The 25,916-nt window shown below is 57.2% G+C and overlaps 1 protein-coding gene across 6 annotated transcripts in view; it reads left to right on the forward strand.

Annotated features, from left to right (window-relative positions):
- SHANK2 (SH3 and multiple ankyrin repeat domains 2) overlaps positions 1-25,916 on the forward strand; it is a 506,338-nt gene that overhangs the window by 469,179 nt on the left and 11,243 nt on the right. For 3 of the 6 annotated variants that reach the window (XM_078057637.1, XM_078057640.1, XM_078057638.1), the window contains 6 exons: positions 9,011-9,146; positions 9,707-9,787; positions 17,630-17,760; positions 18,813-18,924; positions 19,781-19,801; positions 21,191-23,600. In XM_078057637.1, coding sequence (XP_077913763.1) covers positions 9,011-9,146; positions 9,707-9,787; positions 17,630-17,760; positions 18,813-18,924; positions 19,781-19,801; positions 21,191-23,600 — 2,891 coding nt within the window. Of the gene's footprint in view, positions 1-9,010; positions 9,147-9,706; positions 9,788-10,078; positions 10,088-11,448; positions 11,470-17,629; positions 17,761-18,812; positions 18,925-19,780; positions 19,802-21,190; positions 23,601-25,916 lie in introns of all 6 variants that reach the window. The other 3 variants (XM_078057641.1, XM_078057642.1, XM_078057643.1) reach the window with 2 other exon arrangements.

Raw genomic sequence — 25,916 nt, forward strand, 5'->3', positions numbered from 1 at the left:
CCAGGAGCTCCCTTTTTTTTTTTAAGATTTTATTTTATTATTTATCTTAGAGGCTGCACTGTCTTTTGGCTGATTGCAGTTCTGGCCCGACTGCACCCCTCTTTGAACCATCTGGTACCTCAAGTATCACTGGCTTGAGGAGGAAGCCCCGCTCCCCAGTGCTCACTCATTGAGTTCTAGATGCAAAATCACCTCCAAACGCAGAACACCTTCTTTGACTCACCTCTTCTGCCATCACCTGCCTTAAACGTCCACACCACTTATGAATATCTTATTCTACAATGTAGTATCCGTTCCCGTCACCTTTTTTACATTTTGATGATTTCTGTGCCTGCTTAACCTAAAGTGTGCTGACTCTGCAAAATGTTTGTGCACTCTTCTGACGTAGAAGGTGCTATTCTTCCGAGAAATACGTTGCTTTCCCCGTTGGAGCCCGGGGACTGATAGATGACTCCAGCCTGCCCACAACATGGGAATTGACGAAGTATCTAAAAACTGTCCCAAGTCCCTCAGACCCCAGGGGCACAGTCAGTAGGAGAGCATGTTCACAGGGAATATCTGTCCCAGTGGAATTAGACTGAAGTGTATTTTCAGGATGACTTTCTTATCTCTGCCATCTTTTGGCATAAATCATTTTTCTGCTTCCTATGGAAAAAAAAAAGAATTAATATGGAAGATAGAGCCCCAAACAAACATGCCATGGAAGAGATGAAGGACACAGACCATGCAGGGAGAATAGGAGTATGAAAAGGTATTATGAGTTTGCTCAGTGAGATAAGAGGAGATATTGCATCCTTGAAGTTAGAACAAAAAATATTCCTTTTTAAAGTCACATTTACAAAACAAAATCAGACCTCTTGAATTTAAAACTACTACAGCAGAGGCGCCTGGGTGGCTCAGATGGTTAAGCATCTGCCTTCGGCTCAGGTCATGATCCCAGGGTCCTGGGATCGAGCCCCACATCCGGCTCCTGGCTTAGTGGGGAGTCTGCTTCTCCCTCTCCCTCTGCTCTCTCCCTGCTCATGCTCTCTCTCTCTCTATCTCTGTGTCTCAAATGAATAAATAAAATCTTTAAAAAAAAAATACTATAGCAGATATGAAAACTCTGACAGGTAGACTACAAGATAAAACCGATAGGAATCTCCCAGAAAGAGATGTGGGAAATTAAAGAAAAAAGATAATTAAATTGGAGGACCTATCCAGAAGGAATAAGACTGCCTCAAAGAGAAAGGGAAAGCAAGGGAATGAATGGCCAAGACTTAGTTGAAGGAAGCATTCCGGAACGGAAGAGCATGAGTGTACCAGTGGAAGAGCGCCTCCCACCCCCCACCGCCCAGGGACCCAGCGTGGGAGGTGAGGGCAGAGCCACACACATCAGCACACCTCAGACAGCCCGGAGTAGAGAGGCGATCTTGCAGGGCTCTCCAGCCTTGGCTGGGGCGGGGGGGGCATGCAGCAGGGAGCAGATGCAGGTTCTATGAACATGATCGGGTCCCAGATCCCTCCAGAACAAACCTGGAAACTAAAGTAAGTGAAGCATACCCTTCAAACTCCTGAAGCAAAATTCTTTCCAAACTAGACCTGTGTGGCTCAGGGAATGTATGTTCTGTAGTTACTATTCCATAAATATCAATTGGTTCAAGATGTTTGTTCAGATCATCTATGTCTCTACGGATTTTCTTGTCCAGCTGAATACAAAGGGGTATTCAGTGTCCTGCTGTATTTGCAGAGATGCCCATTTCTTTTATTCTGTCAAACTTTGCTTCAGGAAATTGAAGCCCTGTGAGCAGATGCATAAATGTTTATGACTGTTATGTCCTCGTTATGAATTACCTCTTGTAGCATTATGAAGCATCCCTCTTTGTTTCTGGTAATACTCTTTTCCTGGAGTCTATTTTTAAATAACAGCTTTATTGAGATATAATTCATATCCATAAAATTCAACCACTTAGGGAGCCCACTGCGGTGGATTTTAGTATATTCACAGAATTTTGCAACCATGAACACAGTCTAATTTTAGAACATTTTGTCACAGAAAGAGATCTCACGCCCATTGACAGTCATTCCTCATCCCCCATCCCCGTCTCTTTGCTGCTGGGAGTAACGCCATGAAATTTTATGTGCAGGTACTTGTGTGAGCATGTCTTCAGTTCTCTTGGGAATATACCTGAGAGTGGAGTTTTTGGGTCATCTCATATCTCATATCTCTGTGTTGAACTTTTTGAGGAATTCCCAAACTGTTATTCAAAGTAGTTGAAGTCTCTCTTGTGTGATATTAATATAGGCACTCCATCCATGGGAAACCTTGTGTTCATTTGCTTTTAACCTCTCTGTGTCTTTGTACCTAAAGGGCACACACAGCATATTAGATATTTCTCTGTAATCCATTTTTATAATACCTGCCTTTTACCTGGAGTTTTAGCCCATTAACATTTAATGCAATTATTGGTGCCCTTCAGTGTAGGCCCACCAGTTTGTTTCTGTTTATCTGTTCTCTTTTCCTCTGCTCCCCCCTGTCTGCTTTTCTTGGACTATTTGACTACTTTTATTTCTTTTAAGATGTATTTATTTATTTCAGAGAGAGAGAGAGTGAGAGAGAGCAGGGGGGAGGGGCAGAGGGAGAAGCAGACTCCTTGCTGAGCAGGGAGCCCAACATGGGGCTTGATCCCAGGACCCTGAGATCATGACCTGAGCTTAAGGTAGACACTTCACTTACTAGCCACCCAGGTGCCTCTATTTGACTACTTTTAGAAATCCATTTTAGGGGTACCTGGGTGGCTCAGTCATTAAGCGTCTGTCTTCGGCTCAGGTCATGATCCCAGGGTCCTGGGATCAAGCCCCGCATCGGGCTCCCTGCTCAGCGGGAAGCCTGCTTCTCCCTCTCCCACTCCCCCTGCTTGTGTTCCCTCTCTCGCTGTCTCTCTCTCTGTCGAATAAATAAATAAAAAATCTTAAAAAAAAAAAAAAAAAGAAGTCCATTTTAATATACTGGCTTTTTGCCATACTTTATGTTCTTTTTAGTGGTGGGCTCTGGGATTACAGTGTACATCCTTCACTTTTCAGTGCACTTAGAATTCATACTGCACAGTTCACAGGAAATACAACCACCTTGCAACCAAGTAGGTGTGTCTGCCTTACTCCTGCCTTCATGTACTCTACGGTGTCACAGGCGTCACATCTCCTGCCGTCGTAAGCCCCACAAGACGGTATTATTTTTGCCTCAGTCACAACTGTTTTTTAAATAAGAGGGAAAATCATCTTTAGTGTTTTAACTATGTATTTACCACTTCTGATACCCTCATGCCTCTAAGATCTAGTGTCGTTCCCCTCCAGCTTGAAGAACTGCCTTTAACAGCAGGTCTGCTGGCAACAAATTCTCATGGTTTTCATTTATCTGTAGATGTTTTATTTTGCCTTCATTCTTTAAAGATATGTTCACTGGATATAGAATTCTAGGTTGGCAGTTATTTTATTTACACAGTTTAAAAATGATCCACAGTCTTGCCTCGTGGTTTCTGATGTGAAGTTCACGGTCATCGAAATCATTGTTCTTCTTTAAGGAACGTGTCATGCTTCTCTGGCTGCTTGAAGGTTTCCTCGTTTTACCTTTGGCTCTCAGCAGATTGGCTATAATGTGCCTGGGTGAGATATTCTTTTTATTTATCCTCTTTGGGATTCACTTTCTTTTTTTCTTTTTTTTTTTTTAAGATTTTATTTATTTGAGAGAATTAGAGACAGGAGGGGGCAGCAAAAGGAGAAGCAGGCTCCCCGCTGAGCAGGGAACCTGATGCAGGTCTCGATCCCCAGACCCCAGGATCATTACCTGAGCCAAGGCAGACGCTTAACCGACTGAGCCACCAGGCACACCTTCACTGAGTTTCTTAAATCTGTAAATTTATGTCCTTCACCTGATTGGGAAAATTTTCAGCCATCATTTAAAAAAAAAATTTTTTTTGACTCATTTTCTTTGTCCTGGGATTCCAATTTTTTCCCCTTCTAGGACTCAAAATATTAGACCTTTTGACATTGTCCCACAAGTCCTTAAGATTCTGTCCACTTTTGAAAATGGACAGAATCTCTCTTCTTCATATTGGATAAATTCTATTGATGCTTTTTCAAGGTCACTCTTTGCTCCGCCATATCCATCTCACTATTAAGCCCATCCAGTGCATTTTTTAACTTACATTGTATTTTTCAGTTTTAATATTCTCACTTCTTTTTACATTTTTTTATTTCTTTGACGATATTTCCTACCTTTTATGCAATATGAGTGTATTTTCCTATACTGAGATGAGTATTGTTCTAATAGCTGCTTAAAGTCCTTGTCTGATAATTCCAACCTCTTAGTCATGTCTGGGTTCATCAAGTAGGTTTTCACTGTATCCTGAATATTGTGAAGATTATGCTGTGACAGTCTGGATTCTGTTACATTCCTTGGATGAGTGTTGATGTTTGCATTTTAGCTGGTAATTACCTTGGTTAGTCTCAAACTGCAAAGTGTCTAGCCTGCAGTAGCAGCAGCTCAAATTTAGGTTCAGGCACTTTAGCCTCATCTACAAGCTGTGTTGGTCAGGCCTGTGAAAGCACAGTTCATACATCCATCAGAGATCTGGAGAAAGTTTACACACAGAACATGGAGCTGCCATTCTCTGGCTCTCTCTTTTCTGGGATTCTCCCCTCACTTTGGCAGGTGTGGCCACCCCACATTCTATCCTCTGATTTCTCAAGCCAGAAAGGCTGCAGTTTTTCATCAGAGCTTCAGGTGACCCACATCACACTCTGCCCATGGCCCAAAGCTTCCAATTTTCCACTCCCATCCAAAATCTGCCTACCTCAGTTCACACCCCAGAGCTTTCAGGGAGTCATTGTTGTTTGTTTGAGTTTGGGGGTAAGGGGACTTTTTGTCCAGACTTTGTGTTACCTACAAAGGAGATGGTCTTAGGAGCCTTCTTTACCTTACCCTCCAACCTCGAATTTTGTACCCAGTCAGATTCCCAGTTAAGTGTGCAGATAAAGCCATTTTCAGGGCACCTGGGTGGCTCAGTCAGTTAAGCGTCTGACTCTTGGTTTCAGCTCAGGTCATGATCTCAGGGTCATGAGATCAAGCCCCGCATTGGGCTTTACACTGGGTGTGGAGTCTCCTTAAGATTCTCTCTCTCTCTTTCCTCACACTTGTTCACTCTCTCTCAAATAAATAAATCTTTTTTAAAAAGCCATTTTTCAATAAACAATGTCTCAAAAAAAAAAAAAAAATCCTCTCCCAAATTCCCTTCATTGGGAAGCAACTAGAGAATGTCCTTTACCAAAAATGAGGCTTTATACCAAGTAACAATCAATATATCCAGGGGGTCTGGGATTCAGATGACCCCAAAACAAGACCAAATTGAAAGGAATCCTGGGGACACAGGCATAGAGAACACCGAATCCACATTGTGCCGAGAAGAGCAGAAGTCTTTGGGAGCAATTTCTTCAAGAAGATAAACTTAGCAAAATACCCAACATATTTGAAGATTTTGAAAAGAGATTTACTTATTTAGGAAGTGTTTGGATTGGAATTACTGTTAAGTACATAGAAAATTAAACCAACACACAAACAATAGAAAATGATTTCGCCCCAGGGAAAACATAATGTATGGGAAAAGACAAAGTAATCATGATATACTATATGGCTTAGCTATGAATAGATATTACACAGTCGTGATGTACATCCCGAGTGTCGATCTAGTTGGAATTATGACAGAACTATAACCTGAGGGTGGAAGTCCTGGGGAAGGGGAGGGGGGAATGAGAGAAAAGACCTGAATTAGTGGTTCTCAACCGAGGGCGACTCTGACCTCCCAGTGGACATTTGGTGATGTCTGGAAATATACTCAGGTGTCACATTTGGGAGGAAGGGGATGTTGCTTGCAGCTAGCATGTAGAATCCAGGGATGCTGCTCAACACACTCTCACGTACACACGCAACAGAGAATTAATTGGTCTACAACTGCCAACTGTGCTGCCGTTCAGTACCCCAAGCGAAGTCATCATTTGCCATTGTGGTGTGTCAGCAGACAACATCTAAAACGTAAACATCAAGTAGGAACTTCATAAGCATGTTTAGAGACACAGGGAAAGATTAGAAAGAATGAGCTGAAGGCTTTGGGAGTGAGAAGTGGGACCTGGGTGGTGGGTCCTCTGGGTTTTGTAACAAGCCTTGTAGCGTTCTGTCTCTTTAAACTGTGCGCACATGTGAGTCTTATATTTGGAATAACCATTTGAGTGGAAGAAGAGGACGGTTTAGAAAAGTACAAAAGTACAGAGGAAGGCCTGTCTTCCTGTTCTTCACAGTTCTCTGAACCGTGGTGGATGACATCTTGGGTTCTTGCCCTCCACTAGGATGTGGCCATGGTGTGCTTCCTCCTTAGGTGACTCCATGTCTGTATATAAGAACGATGAAGGGAGAGACATGCTACTCTGCCCTGCCGTTAACTGGATCCGTGACTTATAATCCGTTTCTTTCTTCTTCGAGGCTGTAATCCCAGGAGCCTCCAGATTTGCGTTAACGTTCTACAAATGTGGCAGGTGATCGTGGCACATACCTCCTCCTGGTGGCAGCGTGCCAGAATTGCAGGCCCAGGTACTTTGAGGCACACCGGAACCCCATAGAAGCTCAACATGCCAAACCGGGCATCTGAGGAAGCAGCAAGCATTTCACCTGCTCGGTCTCTGAGGCTCCTGTCACCACACATGCAGTTCAGAGCATCTGTTTTAGGGCCGGTAGCTGGTTCCAAAGTCCCATTGTGGGATAAACTGAATTTTGAGTTTGTTTAAAGGCTGGGAAATTCTAAAGCAGGGCTCTGCTCTTGCTCTTCGGGGCGCCCTGTGCTGGCAAGGAGAATGTAGCTGAGTGTCCCGTCCTGCCCTTGGGCTGGTCTTGTGGGTTCCAAGTGGAACGGTGCTGCCTTGTGCCTCTGCCTGTGCTTCTGACAGGAGGGACTTCGTAGGCATCGCAGCACATGCACTTGGCACCCCTGTGCTCTCGCTGTCAGAGCGCTCAGCTGTGCACCTGTCCACAGAAGCCCGGAGCCACACAGCCCATGGCTCTGACCTTGGTATGTTTCTCGCTCCGGGGAATGGACTCCATCCAAAGCAGGGTGGGAACTTAAGATGCGGCTGGTTGAGGGGAGGATGCACGGGGGAAAGGAGGGCATGAGGGGCCCACAGTCAGAACAGGCTTGAGAAGCTGGTCCTTTTGTCCCGGAGCAGGTGCCACACTTGTCCTCACTGGGAAGCAGAGGCAGCTGGGAGTGCAGTTCCCACCTTGGGGTGCCCAGCCTGAGGAGGAACACCTGGGATTTCCAGATAGGACTGCCGAAGGCAAAGATGCTTCCCTGCAGGTGGAAGGAGGCAGGGCCCGGAGCACTGCGGGCACCCATCCTCCTGCAGAGGGGCTCCCTCAGCCCGTGCCTGGGCCCGGGCCCCCCATCCCCTCCTGCCCCCCCCATCCCCTCCTGCCTGGACCTGTTGTCTCAGGTGGCACTCAGCACAGCTGGAGTCACACTTGTTCACGGACTTGTGTGTGGTCAACCCCCCATGAGGGGGCAGGGACAGACCACCCGCCAGGATCACCCCTTATGTCCTGGCTTTTAGTGGGTGCTCTGAGCAAGAGTGGTGGATGAGTGAATGAATGGGCAACAGTCACTTCTCTGGGGCACGTACAGGAGGCCCACAAGAGCTGCAGTGTGCCCCCCCTCCCCCGAGTCCCCCTGCCGGGTGCTCCGAGGCTCTCTGGGAAGAGTATGCCCGTCGTTGGTGTGCAGACCTGGTTGCATGGGTATGAGGACAGTGAGAAGTCACCAAGCCTGATAACATCTCTGCTTGAGGCGACCTTGCACTTGAAAGGTTTTTAGGGAATCCACAGCAGGAGCAAGTATGGCAACATGGAGACATCGGGTGGGGGGGGGGGCGGGTATCGGGTTCTTCTCACTTGTTTTTTGCAGTCGGGGGATTTTCTTTCTTGGAGGACAGTGCACAGGGTGGTCATGAACTCCGCCATCTGTGGGTTTGCCCCCTCTGCCACCCCTCCGTGCCTGGCGCTCACCCTGGATGCTGTGGGGATGGCAGGTACCACAGCGCCCCCAGGAGAGGTCCAGTTCAGCGGGCTGGAGGTGTGGAGCCCAAACGTCCGAGATCCCCCCTCTTTCTGTGCTCTCACCCGGTCCACCCTGTCTTCATTCCCTAGCCGGCAGTGACGATGGGAGCAGACAAAGCAGGTCTGCCTCTGGGCCTAGCTCCAGGGGCGTTCAGTCCCGCCTCTGCCTGCCGATGCCATGGGGACAGACGGAAGTCAAGGGGCAGGCCATGGCCAGGAGCTCAGCAAACACCAGAGTGGCCACAATGGGGGCCTCATCTGGGGTCCCTGGATGAGCAGGGCAGGGACCGTGGCCCTTGCGCCTTGTCAGCCAAGCTTTTATGCCTTTTCCAGCCTCCCCGACAGGAGAGGAGGAGGGAGGGAGCACCCAGAGGAAATGGGCCGTTTTAGTGTGATGTGTGTTCCCAAAATATGTGAGAAACAATTAGTGTTTCCTCTTAAGTGTGAAAATGGAAAGCAGTAGGGCCACACCCCGGGACCCTAGAAATCTCCTGTCTGGCTTTTTGCACGTGGCTGGCGGCCAGGAACTTCCCCCGAGGCCTGCCAGAGTGAGCACCTCAGTGCCCTCGGGTGAGACGAGAGTCCGTCCTGGCCACCCAGCCGCTGGAAACTGCCCCGCACGGCGCGATGGGCCCCCTGGCTGCGGTCAGGTGGCCTGCAGCCCCCACAGCAGCCTCCCTCTGGTCCCCCCAAAAGCACCTTTGGTTCCAAAGCCACAGTGGTTTCATGCTGTCAGCCTGCTGACCGTCCGTCCGTCCATCCATCCGTCTGTCAGGAGGCAGGGCTGCTGCTGCCCCAGGGCGGGGGGTGGGGGGGGGAGGCGCTGTTCCCTTCGGCCCACGAGGCCCCTCACCCACAGCCCCTGTCTTCCTGCAGGTGAACAACGAGAACGTTGTCAAAGTCGGCCATCGGCAGGTGGTGAACATGATCCGCCAGGGAGGGAACCACCTCATCCTCAAGGTGGTCACGGTGACCAGGAATCTCGACCCGGACGACACCGCCAGGAAGAAAGGTGCCCGCCCCGCCCCTGCTCTCCAGCCTCCTGTGCTTGGACACACTCAGGTGTCCCCACATCTCCTCCCGCTGGGGGCGGGCCCTCCAAGAGGAGGGAAAGAAGCCACAAGGGAGGCTGAGCGAGGACTGTGGGCTTGCCCACTGGACAGAGGTGGCAGCAGGCAAGGCTGTGCTCAGCAGCCCGGGGTCTGGGGGGCCACAGGACACGTGCGAGGCCCATGTCCTTGCTGTGATGGGGGGGCGGCCAGGGAGGGGCTGCAAGGCTGCGGGGACTGTGAGTCCCATTAGGCACTGGCAGGCACAGCGCCATTAGAGCTGGACCGGCCTCCCCTCCGCGGACTTGTGCTCACGCAGGCAGGGTGGTCCCGACCCATCCCGGCCCCAGTGGAGCCTCAGCGGGTGACCACTGCTGCTTCCCCTCCTCGGGGGGACGCCCGCCTGCCCGCCTTCCCTGCAGGCTCAGGGCCCCTGGCTCCCGGGTTGTGCTGGAAGCGTGGGGGTGGGGCGGGCAGCGTCCTGCCGGGTTCTCACACCTGTCTCTCCCGTCTGCCCCTCAAGCTCCCCCGCCTCCCAAGCGTGCTCCAACCACGGCCCTCACCCTGCGCTCCAAGTCCATGACCTCGGAGCTGGAGGAGCTCGGTAAGAGTCGCCCGTCTGGCCCGCCCAGCCCCACGCTGTTGCCAGCACCTGGGACGCAGTGGGACCGGCCTCTGTGCAGCCTCAGGCCGTGCATGGCCTTTGCTCGCTTGCTTGCCCCGGTCCCTGCCCCTGACACCCGGGAATGGCGTCACGTCCCTGTGTGCGGGCGGCTCCCACGTTGGCATCTCCGTGGGAATCCTGCTGGCTTCGGGGGTGGTTACTAGTTTTGCCTTTTCCTCTTTTCGGCTCATCTAACATTGTTTTGTTTTGAATTTTTGGGCCTCTCACTAGTGGATAAAGGTAAGCTGCCCCACAGTGTCCCCCAAACAGCCCCCCTGCTGCCTAGGCCCCCCCGAAATCTGCCTCACTGGTGCTCCACGCACGGCTCAGACCAGAAAGCTGCATCCCTGGGGTTTGGCATAGACAGCGGTGGGGCTGGCAGGCCTGGCAGGCTGCACACCAGGGCTAGGGAGCTCCTGGCGTGTTCTAGGTCTGCAAGGAGAAGGAGGGCTGGATAGACAGGGAAGGGCGTGCAGAGCCTCGTGGGCCCTGGGTCCAGTGGCACTGGTGGCTGCTGGGAGAGGGAGGACCCTGGAGCTGGTGTGGGCCGCCCAGATGCTGCTTAAATGTCATGCCTGGGCGTCACCATGGAGCCCAGGGACACATTTGGAAGGAGGCTGGCTCTGACCACACGGAAGTGGCGAGTGGGCTGACGGGCTCACTCTGCAGAGCATGCAGAGAGGGCCTCGCTAGGTGCTAGAGGGTGAGCATCAGTGCACCTGTGCAGGGAACCTGTCCCTCGGGCCCGGCTGGCCCAGCGGGGTGACGTCTGAGCACCCCTCACTGGCGTTGAACAGGACATCACTCCCACCTGATCCCAGCCTTCACGGGGAGACCTTTTGGACCCTCCCCCCAGAAAGGGCAGAGCAGCCCTTCTTCTTTGCAGCATTCTCGGCTGGGGGGGGGGGTCTCCTCCATCCACGGTGGGTGCAGTGCTACAGCCAGACGGTCCTACCCCAGGCCCCAGCGGCCTCCCAGCTAGCACCCCTCACCGGTCACTGAGGCCTAGCCTTCTAGAAATCAGCACCCCTGCCGTGGTGCTGCCCACCTCCTGCCGAGAACGGGTAGCTCCCCACAAGCCCCTCTTCTTCTGGCCCCCAGGAAAGCCCGACCATCCCCCCACACCTGGCCTGCACCGGTGGGGATAACAACAGAACCGTTGCCCATCCGTTAAAACCAGACAGCATGTGCCACCCTGCCTTCTCCAAGGGGCCACGGTGTCTCATGGCCTTCCTCCCCCCATGAAGGGTCGTGGGGCTCCTCCTGCCGTCCGCTCCCATTCTCACTCACCTGCCACGTTGGCACAGTGCTGGAGGGGCGGGGGCAGGGAGCTCAGTAGGAAGGACGCCCTGGGACAGTGCCTCATCCATAGCCAGGAAGCAGGTTTACCAGCGGGGCGTGTCGGACAGAGAAGGTCACCCCGTCCCCGGGTTCCTGGGAAAGCCATAAATGCAGCTCTCTAGACACTCTGGCCTCCCGTGTCTGCCCACCCCCCCGCCCCACCGTGAGCTGCGGGTGAGGGTGAGGCTTTCCAGCCCCCGAGCCAGGCCGTGGAGGAGCGCTGCCATCTCCAGACTCACGCTCCCCTTTCTGTTTGCAAGCCTCCATCCGGAAGAAGAAGGGTAAGGGGCGAGCCCAGTGTCTGTCCCCAGCCCCCGCCCACACACCCTCTGGAAGAGAACCCCTCTGTGGCTGTCGGCGTGGCGTCTAGATGCCGTGACCTTGCGTTGTCTCCTCCCCGTGCCGGGGCCTGCGGAGGGGCCCAGCTCCGGACCACGTCCTGTTTCAGTCTGTCCCGTCTGCTTCACTTCCCCCATTGTGGTTCCTGTCCCCACAGCGTGTTGTGCATTCCCCCCAGAGCTGTGTCCTCATCATCATGACTGTGAAGGCCGCGGGGCCCTCAGGCTATCACGGCCGGGCCTGCCCTACCAGCCGGCAGCCCCTATGCTGTGTCCGGGCCACGGCCACACGCAGCAGGTGGTCGGGGTGCAGGCCAGCGGAGCCCCTGGCACTGGATGGAGGGCTGGACCCCTGACTGCTGGCCGCCCCCCTCGAGCTCCCGGAAAGCCCCTGGCTCTCCCAGAGGCCTGTGCCCTGCCTTCTGTGCTTGAGCTGGTGGGGAGGAGGGAGCCGACAGGCATGGGGGAGGGGCGGTCGCCGTGCTGTGAACAGCAGAGACACCTGCCCCACGAGGGCCCTGATGGACTCAGGCCCCTCCTTCCCCAGCATCCACATTTTAGGGCGTTTCTCACCTGGCTGCTAGAGACAACTAACCCCAACAACTGAAAGAAGCATAAGAATTTCAAAACTGCTTTTGGGGGTGGGGGAGAGCGCAGAGTGGACCCTATCACGTGACCCTCGACACTGAGGCAAAGACACAAGGCGGTATTCTGAATGCTCAAATCGAGGGGTGGGTCTTAGAATCCAACGAGGCAACATCTGGGGGCAGGATCGTGGGTTCTGGAGTGCCAAGACGGAGCGCCTCCTTTCTCCCCTCCCCGGCCTCCACCCCCCACCCCCAGGGGCTGCCCGGGAAACTCCCAGTGGCCTTTCCAGGATCGGTCACTGCGTCAGCCATGTGGTGGGTGCCCAGGACACAGAAAGTTTCCCGGAACTGCATCTGTCCCTGAGTGCCCCATGATCCAAGGCCACCGCCCCACTGTGCGCCACGCCGTCCTGAGGAGGGCCTCCCAGCGCCAGCTCCCAGGAGCTGCACTGCGCAACAGAGCTGGCCAAGGAAGTCCCCTGTCCAGGGCGTGCCCCTGGCCTGCACCCCCCAGGCCCCATCCACTCACCCTCCTCCCTCAGGGGCGCCTCCAGCAGCCAGACACTCCGGACTGAGGGAAAAGACAAGTCACATTCCTGTGGCCATCATGGCCCAGAGCAGAATCGACACAGAGGACAGGCAAGGGACCCTCCTTGCTTTGAACAGCTGAGAAGACTGGATGCAATTCGAGATTGAGTGCCCCTCCCTCCTATTTCCTGACCCTGGCCAGAGCAGGGGGCTGGTGTGCACGCAAGACCCCAAAGGGCTCAGGGGCCATGACCCACCCAGCTCCCAAGGGAACTATGGGGTGCAGTGCAGGGCTCCAGGGGCCCATGCCGGCTGACAGGCCCAGCCCCTCACTGCAGTGAGGGAGAGGACAGTCCGGCCTCACGCAGCGGGGAGCATCAGACATTGCTGGACCTACAGAGAAGCTCCTGCCCCACCACACTGCCCCCGCCCCTCTCTTCCGGGTGATGGGGCTCACCTCCTCAGAAGCATTCCCCACACTCCAGAGGAGCCGTGTGCATCGGGGAAACCAGGCCTTTACACCATACTGGTTGAGTAGTGTCCCCCCAAATCTACGTCCAGCTAGAACCTATGAAAGGGACCTCATCTGGAAATAGGGCCTTTGCCGATGTACTCAGGATGAGGCCATACTGGACTGGGATGGGCCCTGACCCAATGACCGTGACCTCACAGGAGAGGTAGAGTCACACACACACACAGGAGGCCACAGAGGCAGAGGTTGGAGGAGCCAGGAATGAACGCTTGGAGCCCTGAAACCCTGAAGAGGCGAGAAGGATCCTCCCCCGGAGCCTCCAGGAGGAACCACCCTGCCGACACCTTGATTTGGGGATTCTGGCTTCCAGACTGATGGAGAATGAACTTCAGTTCCAGGAAACTGTCACAGCAGTGAGAAGCCCCCAGCCCTGGCCCCTCCAGGCCGACGCCCGCTTTGGCTGCAGGCAGTTTCCAGCTCCTCGTCTCGAGAACCCCTTACTTTTGTCCTCCGGTGTTTCCAGGACCTGCCCTAGTCCCCAGACAGTGTGCTCGTGGGCACAAGGATGAACAGGCCACCAGGAGAGCCCCCATCCCTGGGCAGCTCAGGGTGCAAACCAGACCGGGTGGTGGGACCGGCCTCACCTCCCGGCCTGCTGGCGCCTCGGGCTACACCCACAGGCCCGTCCCTTGGAAGGTGGGGGACTCCGGCAGGCCCTCGGGCTAGCAACAGCCCGCTGGGGTCAGAGCGGCTGTCCCCATGCCTCCCTGCCTCCTGGGGAGACTGAGCCAGCGGGGGCCCAGCTGGCCACAGCTGTTGCTCCCAGCCCCTGCGGCTGGTGGTGATTGTGTTTTCGTCTTGGGGAGGAACTCCTGCCCAGGGTCTCACCCCGAGGTCTGGCTGGTGGGGCATGGGTTTCTGCAGCAGGAGGCCTCGGGGCACACTGGATGATGCGTGTTGAAGCCTGCCTGCAGCCAAGGGTGTGCTCCTGGGCGGGGCAGCAGGGACTCCCTGCTCTGGTTCCCACGGGCGACCTCACCGTGCTGCCACATCCGCCACCCCCCACCTAGAGCGCGCTCGTCCCCTCGCCAGGAAGCTTGCACTTGATGGACAGTGAGCATCACCCCTGTCCTCTAAACAGACCGCAAGTTTGCTTAGAAAATTAAAATACAGGGCTGCTTCTGGAGCCCCATCAACTCTCTACTAGCTGGTTTTTTAAGATTTGCCAGTTTCCTGATGTGTCTGCAGGACTGTTTTTAGCCACAGAGTATTTCATTTTAGGACTGCAGGGGGCTGGACTCACTAATCCTTTTCATCTGGAGCCCCCAAATAGAGACCCAAACCCTGGCTTTTGTAAATAAAAACAATAATCCTTAGAGCCTCACAGCCATGGCTCGTGTTCTGATAAACAAGCCCTCAGAGACGGGGCCTGAGTGGTCCTGAGTCAGGCGGGCAGGCTCCCTCTGAGACCGGAGCCAGGAGGGGACCCAGGCCCCTTGGGGAAGCGTCTCTCCCTGCGAATCACATAAACCATGCTAAGTGGCTCTCACCGAAGCAGCAGCAGGACCTCCCAGCCTTACCCCCCACAAGCCAAGATGCTCTGCTGTTCTGGCTCCGAAGAACATTTGGATGGAGGCAGGAGGACCAAGGTGTCCAACAAAGACAAGGCTATCCACCCAAGGTGGCCTCTTGTCTCGGGTGAGCGTGGTGTGGACAGTGCCCGGACTTCTCCGCAATTCTGATGACAATCCTAGATCTCCACTGCCCACCGGGGCTCAGCACCCCTGGCTCAAGGTGGGGGCGGAGAGGCTGGATGACCCCAACTGGAGCCCCAGCTCCCACCACCTGGTCCCCGATTTTTGTCTGCATGACCTTCAGCGTCTCAGATCCCGGTTGTTGCGGGTTCTCATTAGGGTGAGAAATGAGGCATTTACAACTTCCGCCAGGGACCATTATCATCACGGCACCTTGGCCTCACCTGTGCACGCCCAGCATTCACAGCATATTTGTAGGGTGCCTGCCACGTGCCCAGAAGCTCCGTGATCACAGTCTGCCACCTGCGTATTCAGGGCGCATGAAGACCCAGGCGGTACTCCAGTACTGCGCGGCAGACCCACGGCATGCAGGGGGAAGGGGCTTCAAACCAAAGCAACAGCTAGAAACAGGAGGCTGTCCAGGATGCTGCCGGTTAGCTCTGCGTCCCAGGACGGCATCCCGCCCCGGGCTCCCTGTGCAACGCGGCCGGCAGCACAGCCAGCGCTCGCTCCACCTGCAGGGCCTCCCACAGGCTGTTGGGCTCCACGTGCCGGAGGCCCCCGGGGTGAGCGACCCGAGCTGCCTGTGCTGCATTGAAGGCTGGACCCACAGACGGGCTCCCAGCTCCGAGGACACCCGACTCCCTGCACCTGAGCAGAAGCAAACCGACAGCTGCCTCGAGGGCCGCAGCTTCCGGGCACGGCCACGAGGACCGAGGAGGCTAGCCAAGTGCCACCAGAGCACCGCCGCAAGAGGCCCCTGAGCCATGGTCAAGGGAGCGTGGCCCGGCTGGCGGGGCAGCATCAGGGACTCTGCACAGAAGCGAGCTAGACCCCAGCCATGGAAGGAATGCCAGCCCAGATCAGAGAGGGGACGGCTTCCTGGAGGAAGCAGCTTTCTGGGATCGTGGGGTGTGCACAGCACAGCAGCAGGGACAGAGACCCAGCAGAGGGGAGGACAGGAGAGAAAGAAGGGGCAGCAGCTGTGAGGGGTGGGGATGATGGCTCCTCTGCGGCCCTGAGCACAGGTGAGGAGGAAAGGACAGCTCCGGGAGCCGTGAGGAGGACACAGTGACCCAGAGAGGCAGGTGTCGCTGACCAACTCCTTAAGGGGCCGACGCTTACTAGCATCCCCAGCACCCACGAGGAGCAGGAGATGCCCTCGGCAGGCCAGCCCGACAGCAGGGCAGGACAGACGGAAAGAGCGGGTCTTCCCTTCACATGGGACAGGCAGGCGTGAGCCCATGTGTATCGGGGGACAGCCTCCCTGAGGCTCCTCTGCCTGAATCCTGTGCCCGTGGCTCAGTGGCAGGTGAACTGGGGCAGGGTCCTGGCCAGGCACAGGCATTTTCCAGACAGTGAGAGTTTCAGGCTTTGCAGGCCACAGGCTCTCTGTGGCACGTTCTCCTTCCCCTCCTTTTAATAGCCTCTTAAAAATATAAACATTCTGCATAGATCAAGAACGGCGGGCAGGATGTGACCCCAGGGCCATGGTTTGCCGACCCCTGACCCAGGATGCAGCTCTGGAGTTAGGAGCTTTGTGAGCAGCTACCAGCAGATGTCAGAGTCCGCCTGTGGGTGCTCTGGGAGGCTGGGGTGGCCCTGGTCCCCCCACCCACACCCTCCCTCCCTGGTCTGGGGCTCTGAGAGCATTGGGGCTCTGGGGGGCTTTTCCAGGGGGCTAGCTCCTCTTGGAAGTCCCCGTTACAAGTGGCTGTCCCGCCCAATGGGACGGACTTGATGCCCGGAGCTCCTTTCTGCTCCAACACTCGTGCTGACCTCACGGCTCGGGGCCTGGGTCTTTGCGACGGCATGTACTTTGCGGGGAGTCACGAGACCCCAGAAAGGGTTGGGGATGCTAGGAGGCCTCGGGCTTGTGGCCTGGATAGCCTTGGGGGAACAAGGAGAGTGCTGTTCCCACCAGGCTCCCCTTACACTGGCTTCATGCTAACCCGGCCACAGCCTTCCTGGAAGGGCAGGTGGGGCACACCCCACTGAGGATCCTTGCTCTGCAGGGTCTCGGGCATCCTCCAGATAAAGCCAGGGCGTCAAGGCAATTCTGGGATGTGCTGAAGTTTTCAAGTTTTCCAAAAAAAGTTAATGTTTTAGTTTAAAATTTTCTTAAGTTTTTAATTTGTAAGAATCACGCATAACTAACCCTTGACTTTCTTTTTCACAAAGAAATGAGAATGTGGTACTGTTGGGAAATCAGGTCTTGCCCAGGCAGTGCGGGCTCGGCCTCCCAAGCCGGCCCCCAAGCTGAACCCCCGAGCGGCCCCCCAGGCTGGCTGGCATGGCCCAGTTGGCTGCACCCACTGCCTCCAGCCCTGGGCCTTGGGCCTTACACCCCGGCAACTGCATCTGGTTACAAAGGAGCCATGCCTCTGAGCTCTTAAAAAGATTCCAAACATTGGTTTAGTTGACGCAGTCAAGAGTGAGTCCTGTCGGCACGAATCGAGTGGCTCCAGTGAAGATGTGACTTTCGGGGAGTTTGGGGCCGCGGGGGCCGAGGCTGTGTCACTGAGGGTCTTGTCCCCCATCTTGTCCGCGTGCGCCTCCCGGGGAGTGACGGTGTGAGTGCATGTGGCAGACCAACGCATGCGTGCTCCACGCGGTGGTGCCGTGCGCCCGCTTGCATGGTCGAGGCCAGAGCCCGGAAATGGCTGTGCACGTGTGGAGGGCACCTCACCAGAGGCAGGCCCCTGGTTGTTTCAGGGGTTTCACCACTGACACCTGTTCCCACCATCATGTTCACGTTGCAGATAAACCCGAGGAGATAGTCCCGGCCTCCAAGCCATCCCGCGCTGCTGATAACGTGGCCATGGAGTCCAGGGTGGCCACCATCAAGCAGCGGCCCACCAGCCGGTGCTTCCCGTCCGTCTCGGACATGAACGTGAGTGGCTGTGCCCTGGGGGATGGCGGGCGGGCCATCTGGGCAGTGGCAGCTCACGCACTCCAGGCTGTGCAGGCAGGGTGCTCCTCACCATCTCCCGGACTCGGCCACCTGCGCTGTCTGTGCCTGGCGGCAGGTCTGAGTGTCCCGGTCATGATTCCTTACTACCTTCTTGGAACCCACCTCACATTGAGTCACTTGGTTTCCCCCGTGGACATTGCCCACTGGATAGGATAGCTTTGTGTGACACACATTAAAACAGAGGCAACTGCTAGCGATGACAATGGACATGCTCACCCTGGGAACCACATCATCTCCAGAACCCCCGGGGGAGGTGCTCCCATAAGCTCTGGGCAACCTCCCCGGCGGGACCCACCCTCCCCCAGGCCCTGCCCACCATCCTCACTGCCCGCCTTGTTTGCAGCCTCTGGCTACATCTCAAGCCCCGCCCCTCCCAGGCCCGAACACCCTCCAGACCAGCCTCGGGTCCCACAAGAGCTTGCACCCATTTCCCCCAGACTCGGGAGTCCCCCTCTGATGCCGCAGGGTAGGGGGGGCAAGCCGGCAGCCCCGTACAGACAGGGAAGTGGCAGGTTGGGTGGGGGCTGCGCGGGAATCTGCTTCCCAAGTGAAGAAGGTAAGCCCTAGGTTCCTGCTGGGCCAGCCCACCTGCAGCTGGCTCACTCACACCAGCACCTGGCCTGTGGAGGAAGACAGAGGCTCCTGCCCCACCAGCCGCTGGGCGTATTCCCCTACACAGCAGTGGCCCTGGCCCCTTCTCTCGGGCTGGTCGGCCAGACCACGGCTCCACGGAGCACACTGGCATTTAGAGGGCAGGAACCAGGGGGCAATGTTCAGGGAGAGCCTCTTCTGGGTCCTTGAAGCTGGTGCATCCCGTCAGCCTCGGCTGGACGCAGCTTGCTGCTGGAAGCAACACAGGAAGCTGGATGACAGGTGCCTGCTGCCCAGGGCTGCTGTGACACCCTCTGGGCCTGGCGGCCATGGGTAGGGCTGGTCGGGGCCCACCTCACTCTAGGCTCTCTGGTTTGCAGTCCGTGTATGAACGACAGGGGATCGCCGTGATGACACCCACGGTTCCCGGGAGCCCGAAAGGCCCATTTCTGGGCCTCCCCCGAGGTACGATGCGAAGGCAGAAATCAATAGGTAAGAAGCATGGCCTATACCCACAGAGCTTGCCCCTGGCTCTCAGAGAAGCCCTCAGAGCACCCAGGCAGAGCCACCCCCCGGGCCCACCCACCGGGGGCCTCTGAATGCCCCAGCAGACTGGAACCCTTCTACCGGCTGGAACAAAATCCAGCCTTGCAAGCACGTTATCTGTGCTGACACCAGCAGGGTGAGGGGGCACGTGTTGGGAGGGAGGCAGAGGGCAGACCAGGGTGGTCCGGGAAGCCCCCTCCCTTGCCCCGCGGGGATCAGAGTGGCAGGTGGAGGGGGTCCCCTGCTCAATGGGATCCCCGCGTTCCCCGCATTGCCCGAAATGAAACTGCCGCGCGTTTCACAGGGCAAGCTAGGTGGACACACTTCTGGGGGTGGTGGGGCCAGGTTCTAGAACTCGTACAAACCAACGTACGGTGTGTTGTAGAAAGCTGCGTACCTCCTTGTTAATGTCCCGGTGACACCTACTGACGCTTCCAGGCGAGGTGACCGTGACCCTGCCAGGCAGCCCCTTTGTGAGATACTCCAGCACTGTCTTTACCACGTAAATTCTCAGAGGAGCTGGGCCAGTGAAGGACACCGGCGGACCCAGCCATCCCAGGCTGGCCCTTGGGGACACTGCAGGATGACTTCTGGAAGCACGCTGCTCTTTGGGGGGCTGGCTCCTTGGTCAGTGTGAGGTGGCTCACAGCAGTGACTAGACGGTAGTGACCCTGGTGGAGGTGCCATCTGGCTCCTGAAACCCGCCCTCCCAGGCGCGCGGGGCCACCACAGACTAGCTCAGACGCCAGGTTGGGTCCGTGGCTCTGTGCCTGGTTAATAACGATTGATTTCCTCCTGTCAGACAGCAGAATCTTTCTATCAGGTTAGTGGGCCTTGTGGTTTGGAATGTGTGATCTGAATGCAACCCCTACACTTACTCTATAAGGTGTATTCTTAAATTATGACTCCTTGGGAGCATCGCTGGCAGGAAACCCACGGGTAGCCAACGGTCAAGAAGGCCTTTTAGCAGTCCGTCCATGTGACGCCACAATACCCTCCCACAGGAGTACGTTAAATTGGGAATACCCTTATCGAATGGAAATTTTCACTGGAATAAATTATTGTAGTTTGTCCTAGAGGTTGTTCTTGATTGGAAGTAATTCATTCTGTCACCTCTTTGAGCCCCTGCATGCCCCAGCATGAGACCCGAGTCCCTCCCACCTGTCTGTCTGCTTCCCATCTCCTGGAGTGCATTCTGTTGATGTTTCGGTATCTCAGACCGCCGGAGAGAGAGTCTGTAGGCCCTGCCCAGTCAACCCACACAGAGGAGCCAGGCCCAGCGAGGCCGGGCGTCCACCGTCACCACAACCAGGCCCCTCGGCACATTCACACCCAACAGGCGCTGCTTCACTAGGTCAGGTCCTGGGGCATGGCCTGACTTTGTGCCAAGTCAGCCGAATGCTGACCCAGGTTAGTGGTGACGGTGGAAAGCGCCTGGCCCCTCAGCCCAGCCCAGAGGGTCTCAGGACCCGGGGAGGCTCCCGAGGCCAGTGGCCCAGGGTTTGCTCCGGAAGCCGCTCCTGGCTGGGGTTGGCATCTTGCGTTAAAGAGCAGTCTGAGCCCCATCCCCTCACGGGCGTGCTGAACAGCCAGAAGGGCCTTCTCTGCCTCACAGCCGTTCTCCTGAGGGAGCGCCAACACCCTCAAGCCGCCAGTCCCCTGGCGACCGGGCTCCTGTCGCACAGGCGAGGCCAGCTCTCACGCCCCTCAGCAGCGGGCCCGCCCACGTCACATGGGCCTGGCCTCTGATGGGCAGTATGACAGCATCCGCCCCCAGGTGCCAGAAACAGCTCCAGGGCCCTGGCCGATCCTGACCGGACAGATGTGTGCTGACCCGGCCCAGCCCCAGTGTGTGTTCACGCGCACCCACGTGCTCGCACGCAGCTCGTGGCCCCGGGCACCTGCCTGGCCTCGCACGTGCCTCCCACCCGCTGCTGTGGGCACTGCATGCAGAACATCTCAACAGCACGCACTCGATGCAACCCAGCACCTTTCTCTTTTTTTTCTTTTCTTTCCCTGTTTCCTGTCTTTTCCGGGGGGGGCTCGGATGGGCCACGTAAGCTCTTGGCGTGGTGGCTTGTGCTGTGTTCTGTGAACAAGTGTGCACCGTGGTTCGTTGTGCGTGTGCAGATGTAGCGTGTCACACAAACCTAGGAGCTTGGTGGGGCATCGGTGTCACGGTTTAAAACTTAAGCCTGCCTTCTCCTTGCAGGAATAACGGAGGAAGAGCGGCAATTTCTGGCCCCTCCGATGCTGAAGTTCACCAGAAGCCTGTCCATGCCGGACACCTCCGAGGACATCCCCCCCCCACCGCAGTCCGTGCCCCCGTCCCCCCCGCCCCCGTCCCCCACCACCTACAACTGCCCCAAGTCCCCAACGCCGAGAGTCTACGGGACCATCAAGCCGGCGTTCAATCAGAACTCCGCTGCCAAGGTGCCCCCCGCGGCTCGCTCGGACACGGTGGCCACGGTGATGAGGGACAAGGGGATGTACTACCGGCGGGAGCTGGACCGCTACTCCCTGGACTCCGAGGACCTCTATAGCCGCAGCGCCGCCGCCCAGGCCAACTTCCGCAACAAGAGGGGCCAGATGCCAGAAAACCCGTACTCGGAGGTGGGGAGGATTGCGAGCAAAGCCGTGTACGTCCCCGCCAAGCCCGCCCGGCGGAAGGGCATGCTGGTGAAGCAGTCCAATGTGGAGGACAGCCCCGAGAAGACGTGCTCCATCCCCATCCCAACCATCATCGTGAAGGAGCCCTCCACCAGCAGCAGCGGGAAGAGCAGTCAGGGCAGCAGCACGGAGATCGACCCGCAGGCCCCCGAGCAGCCGGGCCAGCTGCGGCCCGACGACAGCCTGACCGTCAGCAGCCCCTTCGCCGCCGCCATCGCTGGGGCCGTCCGCGACCGGGAGAAGCGGCTGGAAGCCAGGAGGAACTCCCCGGCCTTCCTCTCCACAGACCTGGGGGACGAGGACGTGGGTCTGGGGCCGCCCGCCCCCCGGGCGCGCTCCTCCAACTTCCCCGAAGAGGTCGGCTTTGGTGAGGAGGATGGCGCCGAGCCGCTGTCGCTGCCCACGCCGGGGGCACCGCCCAGGGAGCCCGAGAACCACTTGGTGGGTGGCGGTGAGGCCGCAGCTCAGGGGGAGGCCGGCAGGCCGCTGAATTCCACACCCAAAGCCAAGGGCCCCGAGAGCAGCCCCGCCGTGCCCCCCAAGAGCAGCAGCGTGGCTGGCCCTGAGAATTACGTCCACCCGCTCACGGGCAGGCTGCTGGACCCCAGCTCCCCGCTGGCCCTGGCGCTGTCTGCAAGGGACCGAGCCATGAAAGAGTCCCAACAGGGCCCCAAGGGGGAGGCCCCCAAGGCCGACCTCCACAAGCCTCTCTACATTGATACCAAAATGCGGCCCAGCGTGGAAGCAGGCTTCCCCCCGGTCACCAGGCAGAACACGCGGGGGCCCCTGAGGCGGCAGGAGACCGAGAACAAGTACGAGACGGAGCTGGGCAAGGACCAGAAGGGCGAGGACAAGAAGCACATGCTCATCAACATCGTGGACACGTCCCAGCAGAGATCAGCCGGCCTGCTGATGGTCCACACTGTGGATGCCGCCACCACCGACCACCGGCTGCAGGAAGAGGAAGAGAGAGCTGATGTGGAGGCCCAGCCAGACCACTCGCTGCCCGAGGTGCCAGAAGGCACTCCCGAAACCGAAGGTGCTTTACAGATCTCCGCCAGCCCCGAGCCCGCCGCCACCGTGCCCGGCAGGACCATTGTGGCGGCGGGCTCCGTGGAAGAGGCGGTGATTTTGCCATTCCGCATCCCTCCTCCCCCTCTGGCATCCGTGGATCTGGATGAGGATTTTATTTTTACAGAGCCATTGCCTCCCCCCCTGGAATTTGCAAATAGTTTTGATATCCCCGATGACCGCATCGCTTCTGTCCCCGCTCTCACGGACCTGGTCAAGCAGAAGAAACAGGACGCCTCCCAGTCCCCTTCGTTGAACCCCAGCCAACCAGCCAACTGTGCGGACAGCAAGAAGCCGGCTGGCCTTTCCAACTGCCTGCCTGCCTCATTCCTGCCGCCCCCCGAGAACTTTGACGCAGTCACGGACTCTGGGATCGAGGAGGTGGACAGCCGGAGCAGCAGCGAGCACCATCTCGAGACGACCAGCACCATCTCCACGGTGTCCAGCATGTCCACCCTGTCTTCTGAAGGCGGGGAGAGCGTGGACACCTGCACGGTCTATGCAGACGGGCAAGCATTTACGGTGGACAAGCCCCCAGTACCTCCGAAGCCGAAAGTGAAGCCCATAATTCCCAAAAGCAATGCACTTTATCAGGACGCGCTAGTGGAGGAGGACGTGGACAGCTTCGTCATCCCTCCCCCGGCCCCCCCGCCGCCGCCGGGCAGCGCCCAGCCTGGGGCCGCGAAGGTGACACCGCCAAGGACCTCCAAGTTGTGGGGGGACGTCTCTGAGGTCAGAAGCCCAATTCGCTCAGGCCCGAAGGCAAACGTGATCAGTGAGTTGAACTCAATCCTGCAGCAAATGAACCGAGAGAAATCGGCAAAGCCGGGGGAAGGATTGGATTCGCCCACAGGAACCAAGCCTGCCGGCCTCGCTCCAAGGTAAGTCCCGCAGGTGGCTTAGACGCAGACTGCCCCGTGCCGGCTTTCCTGCCTCGTCCGGTCGGGGCCGACCAGGAAAGGCCCTCGGGAAGCAGCCAGAGCGGACGTGAAGGGGGCCTCCATAACGCACCTGTCGCACAGCGCCCAGCCCACCCTCCTGGACTCCGGCAGAGCGCACACGCTGCAGCCATCCTGGCAGGAGGCGGCACTCCCCAGGTGAAGACCTGTAGTGAAACGCAGCCGTACGAGGCCAGCCCCGCTGCGGCTTCCACAGACGTGCTCTGGTCCCGGTCGTTCCATGTCCTCCAAACCTTTGCCAGGACCCCCTGTAAGGTCATCCTGGAGCCTCGCAGAAGCCAAAACTGAGCTCTGCCCAGCTGGTTGCAGGGAGTAGCCATGCCAGAGGAGAGCGAGTGGGTCGGTGGCGTGCGTGCGCGTGTGATTAAGTGTGCATGGATCCTTCTCGCTTCCTCCGGTCACTGACGGGTTGGAGAGCTGGGGAAGGTGCCAGGTTGTGGCTTCACTAGTGAGCTCAGAGGGTAACGGCCCCCCCGCCGCCCCCGCCACCCCCGCCAGCCCAGCCCAGCCCAGCAGGCAGGCATCACGGAAGAGGGCATCCACGTCTCCCGGGGGTGACCATTCACGGTTTCAGCAGCGTCAAGTGCTGCCGTTGCAGCTGGAGGTAGAGTATGAGGGCTCACTTCTAACCGGAGCCACAAGGCTCTGGCGAGGCAGGCCCCTCGCGCTCCACCTAGAGCTTTGGGGTGACTGTCACCAGAGCGGTTTGCTCCCCCGGACCCTCACTGTGCTGGGCGCTCTTCCCTGTGAGCAGCTCCGTTCACTGTCCCGCGCGACTGTTCCTTGGCCTCCCGCACTGCTGTCTGCTCCCAGATCTCGTCGCTTTGACTAACGAGTCTGTCTTCGTGCTCCCTCCGGACAGGCGTTTGCCTCAAACGTCTCAGCCCGTTAACCAGCGACCCCCCCTGTGGCTGGACCTGCAGAGGCGGGCCCAGAGCCAGTTTTCCCAGTTACCCTCAGTGTGGATGTAAATAAATTACTCAGATGGCTCCCAGTACACTCAGAGAAATAATGACTGGCCAGCGGGGTAGAGAGAAGCAGGACGACACTCCATCCACTAACTGTGACATTCAGAAAATACCTCCAGTTGAAAACCAAGTCTGCAAAAAAAGTCCCCATTTCTGGGGGACGTCTGCACCTACATACCTACAAATATTATATACTCGAAAGTCTGAAAGGAAAATCTTAAAACTAGCCAGTTTTGCCCTTTCCCTGTATGTGAGAATACAGTTCTTTGTTGCTACATCACGTGAAAGCACAAGAAGGGAGATGCTTTCTCTCCAGTGCTTCACATTTTACAGAACACTGGCCCGTGAGTGCAGGGGAACGGGTACTCATTGTACCCCTTCTCCAGATGTGGGAACCGGAGCGCTGAGTGGCTGGGCACCGTGCGCAGTGGGAGACCGAGCCAGGACTCAGGCTGAGGGCCTGGCCTGGCGCTTCCCCTCGCTGCCAGGGTCTGAGCTCGGTAGAGTCTGAAGGGATGACTCAAGAGCTGCTCAGGCCTAAGCCCTGCTGCACCGAGCCCTCCCACCCCAATCCAGGGGCCTCTGGATTGCTCGCCACCTCCACTCCTTTCCCAACTGGGTGAGCTCCTGGGGGCGCAGGGGAGAGTGGGTGTCGAGCTGCATGTGTCCCGAGGGCTTCCCCGCCTGCGTTTCCCTCGGTGGGAGGGGCCTCAGAGCGGACGTCACCTGGCAGAATCCTGTTGGATTTCTCGAGAGCAGCTGCAGGACCACCTCCAAGCGATGCTCAGATGCCAAGAACAGCCACCTCCGGTCTGTTCTGTTATTTATAACCCAGTTCACTTACAATGAGAACATCAGCCGACATCTCTCGAGGCCTCCCCAAACGCTGGGCTCCACGCCCCACGGGCACCGCTGACACAGGGCCTGCCATTATTTCCCGTGTGCCGATGACCAGACTGAAGGTCAGAGAGGTGGACATGCGGCCAGTACCCCACCGGAAGGCCGAGACCCGACTTCCGACCCAGGGAGCATCTCAGGGTTCCACTCCCGAGCTGTTGCAGGAGCCAGGGATCAGCCCGGGAGGAAGGGGCGGCTGCCCAAGCTGTCTGCAGGGCTGAGATCGCCGAGGGCGGGCCGTCCCCAGGCCTTTGCGGCTCACCTGAGCCCAGCTGCATGCCGGAGCCCTTCTCTTTGGTGACCCGGTGGCTGACGGTAGGCCAGGTCAGTCACCAGGCAGCCTCTGGCACTGCTGAGCACCCAGAGGTGGCGT

The sequence above is a fragment of the Halichoerus grypus genome, chromosome 11, assembly GCF_964656455.1.
Source record: "Halichoerus grypus chromosome 11, mHalGry1.hap1.1, whole genome shotgun sequence".
NCBI lineage: Eukaryota > Metazoa > Chordata > Mammalia > Carnivora > Phocidae > Halichoerus > Halichoerus grypus.